Here is a 12037-nt window from a genome sequence, read left to right as displayed (position 1 = left end):
GGTAAAGACACTTGCTGCCATGCCTAATGATCTGAGTTTGATCCCTGGGACCATGTCTGGCTTAAACTGTGGTTTTTATAAGTAACATATAGTTGGATCTCCTGTTTTTTTTGTTCAGTTGGACAGTCTTTGTCTTTTGATCATTTTATTTGTTTAAGACAAAGTACAGGGGCTGGAGAGATGGCTCAGGGGTTAAGAGCACTGCTTGTTCTTCCAAAGGTCCTGAGTTCAATTCCCAGCAACCACATGGTGGCTCACAACCATCTGTAGTGAGATCTGGTGCCCTCTTCTGGCCTGCAGGGGTGTGTGCAGACAGAACACTGTATACATAATAAATAAATAAATCTTTAAAAAAAAAAAAAAAAAGACAAAGTATATATCCCTGAAAACTCACTGTATAGAACAACCTGGCCTCAAACTCACAGATGTCTGCCCATCTCCGTCTCCCAAGGGCTGAGATTTAAGGCAAAAGCGTACATTACCACATCAGGCTAGTCTTTGACTTTTAATTGAGGTGTTTTAACCATTTGCATTTCATGTTATTGTTTATTTATTTGTTGTTTGTTTGTTTGTGTATGTGGGTACGGGCATGCCTAGAATTCACCAATTCACAGAAGGTCAAAAAACACGACCTTGGGAATTTGTTCTCTACCACGTGGGTCCTGAGAACTGAACTCAGGTTGCTGGGCTCGGCTGCCATCTCCTGTGCCGTGTCACTGATCCTAGATGTGAAGATGTCTAGCTGAAAACCAAATCAATGCAACTCACCAACTTAGCGGAAAAAAGACTAATAATCTCAGTAGATGCAGGAAAAGCACTTGACAAGCTCTAACATCCACACATGTCTGATATATACTCAAAAAAACAAAACCTAGGACTAGAAGGAAACAGAAGTCTAGAGCGTCCGGGGAGACGGTTCAGTGCACAAACTGCCTGTCAGCAAGCACTAGGCTGGAGCTTGGAACCTCAGAACCCGTGTAAGAGCCAGGCAGGCACTGAGGCGGCCTGTAATCCCAGCACCTGGGATACAGAGACAGCGAACCCCAGGGCAAGCGTGCTAGCTGCACCAGTCAGAATCAGTGAGACCCTGCCTCATTAAAGAAAGTAAAGAGCAGTCAAGGAAGACACTCACTGTGAACTCTCCACATACATGAGCACATATATGCACCTACACACATGCAAACATGCTTGAATCATACACACACATAGACATGCACACATGTGTGTGCACAGACACATACTATCTCCACAGTAATGTTAGATTTGTGGCAAATGTCTAAGTGCTTTCCCCCTGAGATGTTTGATCTCACGGTTCCTCCTCAGTGCTCCTATTGTACCTTCTACTAGAAGTTCTAGCAAAGAATTCATCTTTATTCACAGATGACACAAATAAAACCCCAAGAATCTTCTATTGAAAATTCTCAGCCAGGCGGTGGTGGCACATACCTTTAATCCCAGCACTGGGGAGGCAGAGCCAGGTGGATCTCGGTGAGTCTGAGGCCAGCCTGGTCTACACAGCGAGATCCAGGACAGGCACCAAAACTACACAGAGAAACCCTGTCTTGAAAAAAACAAAACAAAACAAACAAACAAAAATCTCAAATTATTTTGAGAATTAACAAATTAACAAGACTTCAGGACATAAGGTCAATATGTAAGTGATAATTGTATTTCTATACACTTACATAAAAAATTAAAATGCAAAACAATGGAATTTAAAATATCAGACATATAAAATACAGATAAATCTGACAAAAATGTGCAAGACTCCTAAACAGAAATGACTACACTGATTACCTAAGCAAAAGGTGGCATTTGCTTTTTCACAAACTAAAGAACTCAACGTTGTTAAATGTGATCTTAGGCTCCGCAGCTTGGCAGAAACTGATAAGCTGATTTAAACTGACATGAAAAGACAAAGGATTAGGATAGTTACAACTCGGGAAAACAGTGGCACAAGATGAGAGAGCTCAGACTCCCTGACTCATACTGTAGTCAGACTGAGGAACAGAGGGAGACCGTAACAGCAACAGTAGTCACGGCAGTGCGATACCGATGCAGAGCAAATAAAGCTGGCTGTCGGAGAGTCTAGAAGTAGATCCACAGGTGTGTGCTCAGTGGGATTTGACTGTGGTGCCAAGGCAAATTCCACAGGGAAAGATCTGCATTTCAATAGACAGTTCCAAACAACGACAGCCACATGCAAGTCACACTACTGACTGGGGTCCCCCACACAAGCCAGAAAACATTAATCTAGAGTAGGTCACTGACTAAAACGTAAGAGCAAATGCCATTTCAAGGGGGGGAAAAGAAAGGCGAAACACTCAGATTTAACAACAACAAATGCCAACTGACACAGCAATGGGACATGAAAAGATTTCCGATATTAGGAGAATATGAATCAAAAAGGCGAAACATCACAACAAGCATGCTGAAAGGCTAGAAAGACTAGGGACCAGGGGTCTCTCATGGAGTTTGCACACAGTACTGGTGGGGATGTAAAGTGGAACAATCATTTCCGGAAAAAACATCAGCTCCTTTGCAAATGAAGCAGTCACGTATCCCAGAGCCCATCTATTCCACTCCTAGCGTCCACCCTAGAGAAGTGAATGCACACATCCACACAGACACATCTGGCTTACAGAAACTTTAGCGGGGCCTGGATGAATTGTGATTCATTGATCGACACATCTACATGAATAAATCACAAAGTAAGTATGCTGACCAAAGGAGACAGACAGAGATGAGTCCGACCCTATTTCTGTAAAACGTGGACAATACAAACTCTAGTGTCAGAAAGCAGGCCAGAGATGACCTGGAGATGGGGGAGGGGTGAAAGGAGCAACCACTGGCAGGAAGGACATGACTGGGGCTTAGACGTGGTGGGCATGTTTGCTGTTTTGATCACGGCTATGATGTCACATGTGCACACACATATGCACCGTTCATCCTATGACAACTGTACCACAATATGTCTTTGGGGCCTGGAGGTACAGCTCCCAGGGTGAAGTATGTCCTTGGCCCGCACAAGGCCCCAGGCTCAATCCTCAGCCCCACCTCTCCCACACGCGAGTCTCAGATGAGTTATTTCAGCTACCATCCCTTTCCAAAGCTTCACAAACAATAACACGTATGTTTTTTTTACAAGCAAAGCTAAATTGCACAGCAAAACACACGCAGTGGCATCCGGAGAGGTAGAGTTTTTACCTGTGGGTTCCTCTTCAGTGACAATGATCTGTCCGGTCCAGGGTGCTGAAGGACGACCTAGACAGGACAAGTGTAAAAGCTGCATGGTCACAAATGTGCTTTTGACTCTTTGGTAGACCAAGAAACTGGCTGAGTTAGTCAAACAGGTTCTAGTCCGCTTACATGTCTTCCTAATGCATCTTTGTCAGCATGTCTATGGTGCTAGGGGAAGCATGGCCCCTGCCAGAATCTAGAGTCTCCCTGGACTGAGTTGGATTTTCTGTGGTTCTACTTATACAAGATAAGTGAGTAGCCTGTGCTCATGTAACGGCTCAGTACACAGCTCCCCCCGCACCTCAAAAACATAGGCTTTCCCATGCCCTCTTCAGAGACATGTTTGGGAGAAACATCGAGGACAGTCATAACCCAGTAGTTCTCTATGTGTTATCACGAAGGGCAGAGGAGACCAGAGGCAGATTAGGTGGGAGAGCTGAACGGGGCCAAACATTTCCTGTTGTGTTTGAAAAGTGTTGTCTGTGGGAAGTCAGCTTAGGTCACAAGTAAGGAAAATGGAAAAGAAAGGTGTTTTTTGTTTTGTTTTGTTTGTTTTTCGAGACAGGGTTTCTCTGTGTAGCTTTGCGCCTGTCCTGGAACTCACTCTGTAGCCCAGGCTAGCCTTGAACTCACAGAGATCCGCCTGCCTCTGCCTCCCGAGTGCTGGAATTAAAGGCGTGTGCCACCACTGCCTGGCGAGAAAGGTGTAACTTAAAAACTCCATCCTGTGGCTCTAAAAGCACGAAAAAGAGAATGGTGGGTGTGAGAGATGGGTCTACAGGTGAAGGTGCCTGCTGCCAAGTCTGGTGATATGAGTTCGAGAACTGGAACCCACGTAGTAGGAGGAGACAACCAACTCCTGATACTTGGTTGTTCTCTGGCTTCCATATGAGCACTGTGGCATGCATGCCCACATATACACACATATACCCATCTACACATACACACACATACACCCATATACACAAACACACACATATCCTAATATACACATACACACACATACACCCATATACACAAACACACACATATACTCATATACACATACACACACATACACCCATATACACACACACATACACCCATATACACAAACACACACATACCCATATACACAAACACACACATATACTAATATACACATACACACACATACCCATATACACAAACACACACATATACTCATATACACATACACATATACCCATACACACACACACACACTCATATAAATAGATAGGTAGGTAGGGAGAGAGAGAGAGAGAGAGAGAGAGAGAGAGAGAGAGAGAGAGAGAGAGAGACAAGAGACAGAGAGAGGATAGACAGACAGATAGATAGATAGACAGATATGATAGATTATTTAGGAAAGAAAAAAATGGTTCAATCTTGCTTTACTTGGGGCACTTTTCATCTGTGTCTGTAGGAAACAGGAAGGTAGCAAAGAAGACAATGTGTTTCTCATTCACAAAAATCTGGTTTTTACTGGAATTCATAAAACAGGAGCAGAAGCATGAGATGGAACTGACTAATTTAACAGGGAGGGGAGTCTGAATGCGAGACTATTTTCCTAGGGGGGTTGTGAGGACATGAAAAGTAACTGAGGTAAATAATAAAACTGTAAATGCGGAATGGACCTGTAATCCTCCACATGAGCTACCTCCCACTCCCGAGAGTATTTGACAGCATCCGGAAGGTTTTTGGATTACAACTGGTAAATAACACCACCGGCAGAGACAAGGGCTGTCTGTAAGCATCCTACGTGATATTCCCTCAGCTAACAACTGCTGGCCTAGTGTGTGATGAGGGCTACTGGGACAGACATGTTACTGTCTAGGGCTTCTTAGGACATCATTTTATGGTCCCCTGTATTGGGGATGCCACACAGGTTCCCATTGAAGGTTTAAGTTACATACCATGGCTTTGACATTCAGGCTCGGAAGATAAATAGATGAAATGATTATTATTTTAAAGATTTTTTAGATTATATTTTAATTGTGTGTGGGGGTGGGTGGGTGGGTGGGTGTGAACACACGCGAGTCTGTGTATGTGTATGTGTGGGTACACATGACTGCATATAAACCCCAGAGCACATATCGAGGTCAGAGGATAGTTGCAGGAGTCAGCACCCTCCTTCAGTCATATGGGTCCTGGGCACTGAACTCAGATAGGCAGGCTGGGCAGCAGGTCCCTTTACCTGCTGAACCATCTGGACCACTGAAGATTTTTTTATATTATTACCTAAATAGAACCCCAAATTTGGATCAGATGTAAATTTGTTTCTTAATCAACATGGAGAAGCTCACAGGGTTAGATAGTAATGCTTGGACAGAGACTGCAAGGTCAAGAAATTCACTTTGAACCATCAATGCAGTTATTTTTGGAATACACTAATAATGCGAATAAAAAAATGGTCTTTGGACTATTTGTTCCCATATTTCATTCCATACCTAATGTTTAGAACACAGATACACTTTTCTGAGTAATTTTTAAAAGATAAAATAAAATGACGTTTTAAAAAACGAATCAAAAGCAAATATATTTTATGTTCTTGGACTCACCCGAACCCCACGATTTTCTGACCACCAAGAGATGCTGTATGTTTGCCTCCCTCTAGTGGACGGAGGAGGAACTACTTACGGTGACACTGATCGCAGTATTTTTTTAAAGGCTCGAGGATGATGAACAGGGCTTACTTTTAAGTCTAGCTTTCTCAGCCGGATCCAGGGCAGCCACAGGCTCAGAAACTCGAGACGGCAGGCCTATTCCAGTTTTGTTCACAGCTCGAACTCGGAATATGTAGGAACGCCCTTCAATCAAACCAGTGACTGGAAACCGGGCAAACTTCACGGGTGTGTCGTTACATTGTGACCAGCTGTCTGTGCCCACCTCACACCTGAGGGAAAGAGGGGTTAGCACGAGTTACACCGAGTGTGGCCAAGTGCAGAGGGCCAAGGCGCAAATCCACCTGTCCCTGCAGACCTTCCCTGTGTCAAAACACGCAGCGCCTGCATGGCTTGTTAGGTTTAGACTCAAGTTCAATGTGTCCTTTAATTTCTGTCTTTTAAAAATTCCAATTAAGAGAGAGAGAGAGAGAAAGAGAGAGAGAGAGAGAGAGAGAGAGAGAGAGAGAGAGAGAGAGAGAGAGAGAGAGAGAGAGAAAGTCAAAGGACAACTTGAAGATGTTTCTCCTCTATCATGTGGGGTTATATGGGCATCCACCTTCATTCACTAAGACATCTTACCTGCCAGCAACTTGTCTTTTTTACAGGAAGAATGAAGCCTCTGCCCTTCCCTGAACAAGCAGCTGAGGGGTCTTGTGTGTCAAAAAGAGGGGTTAGAGATGGGGTAAGAAAGCCGTGCAGGGATCCAGAATCTTTTTTGTTTTATTTTTTAGTGTGTATGGGTGATTCGCCCACACGTATGTCTGTGCACCTCTTGTGTGCCTGGTACCTGCCAAGGACAGAAGACGTTGTTGGATCGCTTGTAAACTGGAGTTACAGACAGTTGTGAGCTGCCATGTGGGTGCGGGGACTTGAACCTGGGTCCTCTGGAGGAGCAGCCAGTGCTTTCACCATGGGGCCATCTCTCCAGAATCTTTATAGAGAGGCTTAGGGGGATCCCTCACTCACCTCCCTACTGACAGCTTTAATTCCACTGTTAGTGATTTCTTTGTCAACTTCTTTAGACATTTTCTTTTAAAAGCAGAATTAAAAGATAAGTGTGCAGCTGGGAATGGTAGTGCACACCTGTAACCCCAGGATTTGGGAACCTGAGGTGGAACAATCATGACCTTGAGGCTAGTCTAGGCTATACAGGGGGACTGCCTCCAAAAACTAAAGCAAACAAACAGAACAGAACAGAACAGAAAACTGTTTGTACTGCAGTTTGGGAAACAGCTCACTGTTTTCTGAGTTGATGATCTCTGTGTCCTGTGTGGGTACAAGGGTCAGGAGGTTATTGTAATATATTTGTTTCTTTTCTTTCTTCAACTTCTGGTCTCTCTCCAAGGTCTTGCTATGTAGCCCAAGCTAGTTTTGAACTCATGACCCTCATGCCTCTACCTCCTAAGTGCTGGGACTGCCTGCCATGCCCTGCCATACTTGTTTCTTTAACAGCGAGGCTGATGATTCCCATGGGGAGATGAAGTGCTTGGAAACTTACTTCTAATTGCCTGCTAATGTAGTTCCCGGCACCCAATAACAGAGTCAGGGAGCTGCTCAGGAGACCAACGTGATAGCTCATATGAGGCTACCAATCAACACAGCTTTAGAGATGCAGTGTTGGAGTGAACTGTGCAGCATTATGATAAAGCAATTCCTTGTTTTTTTACCAATAGTGCACAAGGCTTTTAGTTTGAAATGCATCCCCTGTACAGCATTATGTTCAAAATGCATAATTTTCAAATAGTTCTCATGGGAGGGCAATTCCGGGAGCCATATAAAATACAGAGGGGGGCAGGTGTTCCCTTCCTTGCTCTCGTTTTCCATTTTTTGATATGGATAATGGTCGTTTTCTTCAACATTACGTCAAGTCCTATCAAATGTATCTGCAGTTCAAGTCTTCTATCCACTTTCCTACATCTCTGCTCTGTAGAGTTTCTGGAGTTGCTGTTTGTGTGTGTGTCGGGGGGGGGGGGGAGGCAGAAAGCTGGGGGACTACAGCGGTTGTCCTAGACCTATCTCCCATGGTTCTGTCCCGACTCCCCCACTTCCCTGTTCAGACACTGCCACATTAGACCATGCTTCTTAACCTTCATGTGTGTAGGGGGGAAAAGGTGAAGGGTGTCTTCTCTAGAAGCTTCTATAGCATGTTGGAGCAGATGAGCACTGACCTACAGTCGAGCTGGTATCTGAACGCTAGCTCTGGACTTCCTACCCATGTGACCTTAGGTGAGGTAATGTTTCCTTGCTGGCACGTGGCTTGGTCCAGCTCTTTCTTACTTGTAACAGCAAGGCCTGTCATTTAGAACAGTGTCAGAGCAGATGGTAAATATTAGCCATGGTGTGCTTCCCCATAAAGACCAAGGCCAGAGAACAGAGTGCGCTGACTGCCTGTAACCTCCGTAAAGTTTGCAAATCCCTTGGCTGTTTGTCAGAGACAAGAAAGCAGAGCTGACAGCAGGAAAGGAGCTTCTGTAATCCTCCACATTCATCAGAAGTAAGTGGGGCTTCCATCTACGTCATGTCTACAGTTCAACACTATGAACTGATTATAAGCATCTCTCTGGAAGGTACTGAGCACACGGGGCATGCTTTCACTTACCGTTACGAGTATGAGTTACAAGTAATACTCTGACATAGATCATCTGCCTCTAATTGTTTCCACACACAAAAGCAAAAAGAATTGGGGCAACTATCAGAAGAGAAACTAAGTCAGAGAATCACATACTTGGGCCAATAATCTGAATTCATTGCTTGTACTACCCAAACCTAGTAGATACGAATGTATAAAATCCACAAATCTCAGGATCCATAAGTTCTGAAGACTGTAATCAGCAAGGACTCATAGGTACAAGTGTAGCCTAACACTGAATTTTTGCTACTATTTCTTATATAATATAGATAACTGGAAACCATATCATATGGTATAAGGAATTCATTTGTGCTCCTAAAGTCAGTACTCTTAAATAACTGTCATACCAGGAATATTGATGCTAAGTATATTGAATATCAGCTATTTCACTTCTACATTGGCCTCTGCTGTTAGGTTTACAAAGTCATTACTCTCTTGCCAAGTTAGTGACATGAGTTGGTTGTCAAATTCAAAGAATTTTTGTAAATAAGTAGGTATTAAAATGTACTAAGAAAGGGAGAGAAAGCAAAAACCAGAAGAGAAAGCATTTCACTTAGAAATAATGGGAAAAATCAAGTACGCATCTGTACATCCACAGCAGAATTCTGATTGATGTTAGGCCAAGCACTAACTTATCAATAAAGTATCCAAGGATAGGGCTCCCTCCATCCACAGCTGGCTGCTTCCAAGAGATTATGATGTAATCTTTGTTAGCATCCAAAGACACCACATCCAAGGGCGCTGCGGGGGCTCCTTCAATCTCTGCATCAGCATCTGGGGAGACAAGGGATCCTGTTACTGGCTCATCCAGGCTCTGCCAGCTTGGCAGACTGAGGTCATGGTGCACACACTTCCTACAGATGGCAGTAGCTACATATTTGGCTTCATAGAGCAAGCTCCAGATCTTATAATTTATCAATATAACAAGGTGTGCCTTTCACTTTTGTGGGAAGAACATTATGTTGGGTAATAAAAAGGGCTCTGAAAGGAATCCATGGATTTTGTCTCCTCACCCTTGCTTCCCAGAGTATTCTAAAAATATTAATAAGGACATATCAAATTGGTGACTCATGCCAGATATTCTGTTCTTAAGACATTGGTTGGGCAATGGTACCAAATCTCTGACAGGCTCCCAAAGGGACAGACATTCCTTCGTGTTACCTGAACGCACACACAAGAATAAAAACCATGGAGCTTTGACCACCATTAAGTGGGCGTTGCCCTTTGGAGAAGAAAACGTCTGCTATGACCGAATGTGAGGGTCTATTTGATTGGATTGAGAGGCACGGATGAGATTGTTGAAGCACATCTGAGTATGTCGCGAATGTGTTTCCAAGGCCATTAGATGATGACAGCTCTGGCCCAATCAATGGTTTAGCCCAGTGATTGACAACTGAATAGATGATTGGTGAGTGGTAGACTGTGGAAGATGGGGATTTGATGGATGAAGGAGGTCAGTGAACACATGTTTAAAAGGTTTGTCTTGCCCTGGCTCCTTCTTGCTACCACCCCTTCTTCTGAGCTGACACAGGTTGAACAGGTCCGCTCTACCACACATGCGTCTCACCACAGGCCCTGGGATATGGGGCCACCCTACCACGGGCTGAAACATTGGACACTGTCAACTAATCTAAATCCTGTAAGAGAGCCTGGCAAACAGAAGATCAAAAACAAAAACAAACAAAAATCAACACATGTAATGACTGTTTCAGAACTGAAGATACTTAGAGAAAGAGCCCACATTTGAGTTTAGTAAAAGTCTGTGATAAGACAAGAAACAGAACATTGACTGTTTATAAAGTAAGTTCCCCCGACTGTGAGCCCTACCCTAACTCTCCAGAACTTTCAGAAGGAAAGGAAATAATAATGTACCATCAGTAACCCTTTAAGTGAGAATGATCAAAGCCAGCCATAAGTCTGGGGGAAGGGTCCACACTGCCAGTTCTTCCTAGCGTGTGAACAGAATTAGTTAGGAGAGCCTGGGACACATGGGAGCCCTTACCCAGGAGAAAACACCCCTGCCAACTGAACAAACAATCTTTTCCTATGATCTATACTTCTGCCGCTCTCGTGAGTTACAAAGGTCCTTTATATGATGGCAGAAACATCTGTAGACCTCTGGGTTTAGTGCTAATAGGTCTGCATTACTTGTGAAGTACTCAGATGACTTGGATTTTGGACATTCTCTTTCATGTCCCATAAACCACCAGGGCATGTTCTCTGGGGGAAATGTCTTCTGCAGGGCCCGCTAAAGAAGAATGGCACCAACAAATCACGGCCAAGGCTGAATTTAGAATCCTCGCATGCTATGCAACAGAAAACCAGTGCTTTCCTGCAAGCATGTCTCTCTCCTCACAGGTTTTGTGAGCAGGGTAGAGACAGTGATGTTGCTGATAGAAGGAAGGGCAGAGCAAGAGCTGATGCTGATGCTGATGCTGATGCTGATGCTGGTGTCGAGTGCTGATGCTGATGCTGGTGTGCGCAGGTACCAGAAGGCGCGCCACCCTCGAGGGGGGGACAGCTGGCAACAACACAGACACACCCTTGTGTCAAAGGCCTATGACTCCACGCACTGATGGAGCAATTCCCATGTTGACAGAGCAGAGTCGAGTTAGCTGAACAGCTCCTGTATTTGGTGTGTGACACAAAGCAGGGACACACTGTAACCGACCATGGAAGACGGGAGGTGTCCAGAGAGCCACGGTCAGTACTGTTTTTTTTTTTTTTTTTTTTTTTTGAGACAGGGTTTCTCTGTGTAGCTTTGCGCCTTTCCTGAAACTCACTCTATAGCCCAGGCTGGCCTCGAACTCACAGAGATCTGCCTGCCTCTGCCTCCTGAGTGCTGGGATTAAAGGTGTGCGCCCAGCACGGTCAGCATTTTTCTAACACAGTTTGCAAGATGTCATTCAGGGGGTGGGCTTGATGATCTGTTTAGTTATTTAGGCATTCACTCATGCATGCATTCAGTCATTCATTCATCCACTCATCGCCACCTCTAGACCACAGCCTCTATGTGCTGACCCTGAGGAAACACTTCCCAGAAAACTCTGCCTCAGTGATACTGGTCTCTTCTTAATCATAGCTGATTCTTCAGCCCCAGCAACTCCACGTTGCTTTTGGTCACGGTGTTTCATCACAGCAATAGAAACCCTAACTAAAACCGTACTAACACAAAAGTTAAAAATAAGTATTGTTCTTGTTCTCGAGAAGGTGCAACACGCTGTGGGGAGCCAAGTATGCGTGGAATGTCAGCAACACAACTGGGGAGCGTCCTCACACGTGTCCGGTTTCCAGCAGCTGATGCTGTCCTGATCTGGCCCCAGTGCCCACCCAGCCAACATTTCCTTCTTCCGAGCTTCTGTCCTTCTCTCTCCCAACCTCCAAATAGCTGAACTTTTTGTAGGCTGATAAATTGAGTCCAAGATTAGCCTGATACTTGTTAGAGTTTGGCCTCAGACATAGGCAAGTAATAACCTTTTTCAAAATGTTATCTTTTTGTTTATAT

At 44.4% G+C, this 12037-nt stretch overlaps 1 protein-coding gene across 3 annotated transcripts in view; it reads right to left on the bottom strand.

Moving 5' to 3' along the window:
• Window positions 1–12037, bottom strand: part of Myom1 (myomesin 1) — a 127417-nt gene that overhangs the window by 71806 nt on the left and 43574 nt on the right. For all 3 annotated transcript variants that reach the window (XM_076549895.1, XM_006972255.4, XM_076549896.1), the window contains exons 11-13: window positions 9165–9306; window positions 5934–6133; window positions 3208–3264 (exon numbers count right to left, since the gene is read on the bottom strand). In XM_076549895.1, the coding sequence (XP_076406010.1) occupies window positions 3208–3264; window positions 5934–6133; window positions 9165–9306 (399 nt within the window). The remainder of the gene's footprint in view (window positions 1–3207; window positions 3265–5933; window positions 6134–9164; window positions 9307–12037) is intronic.

This window comes from Peromyscus maniculatus, chromosome 13 (assembly GCF_049852395.1).
Source record: "Peromyscus maniculatus bairdii isolate BWxNUB_F1_BW_parent chromosome 13, HU_Pman_BW_mat_3.1, whole genome shotgun sequence".
Classification (NCBI taxonomy): Eukaryota; Metazoa; Chordata; class Mammalia; order Rodentia; family Cricetidae; genus Peromyscus; species Peromyscus maniculatus.
Note: the sequence above shows the minus strand (reverse complement) of the source record. Positions and strands in the feature narration are given on the sequence as shown.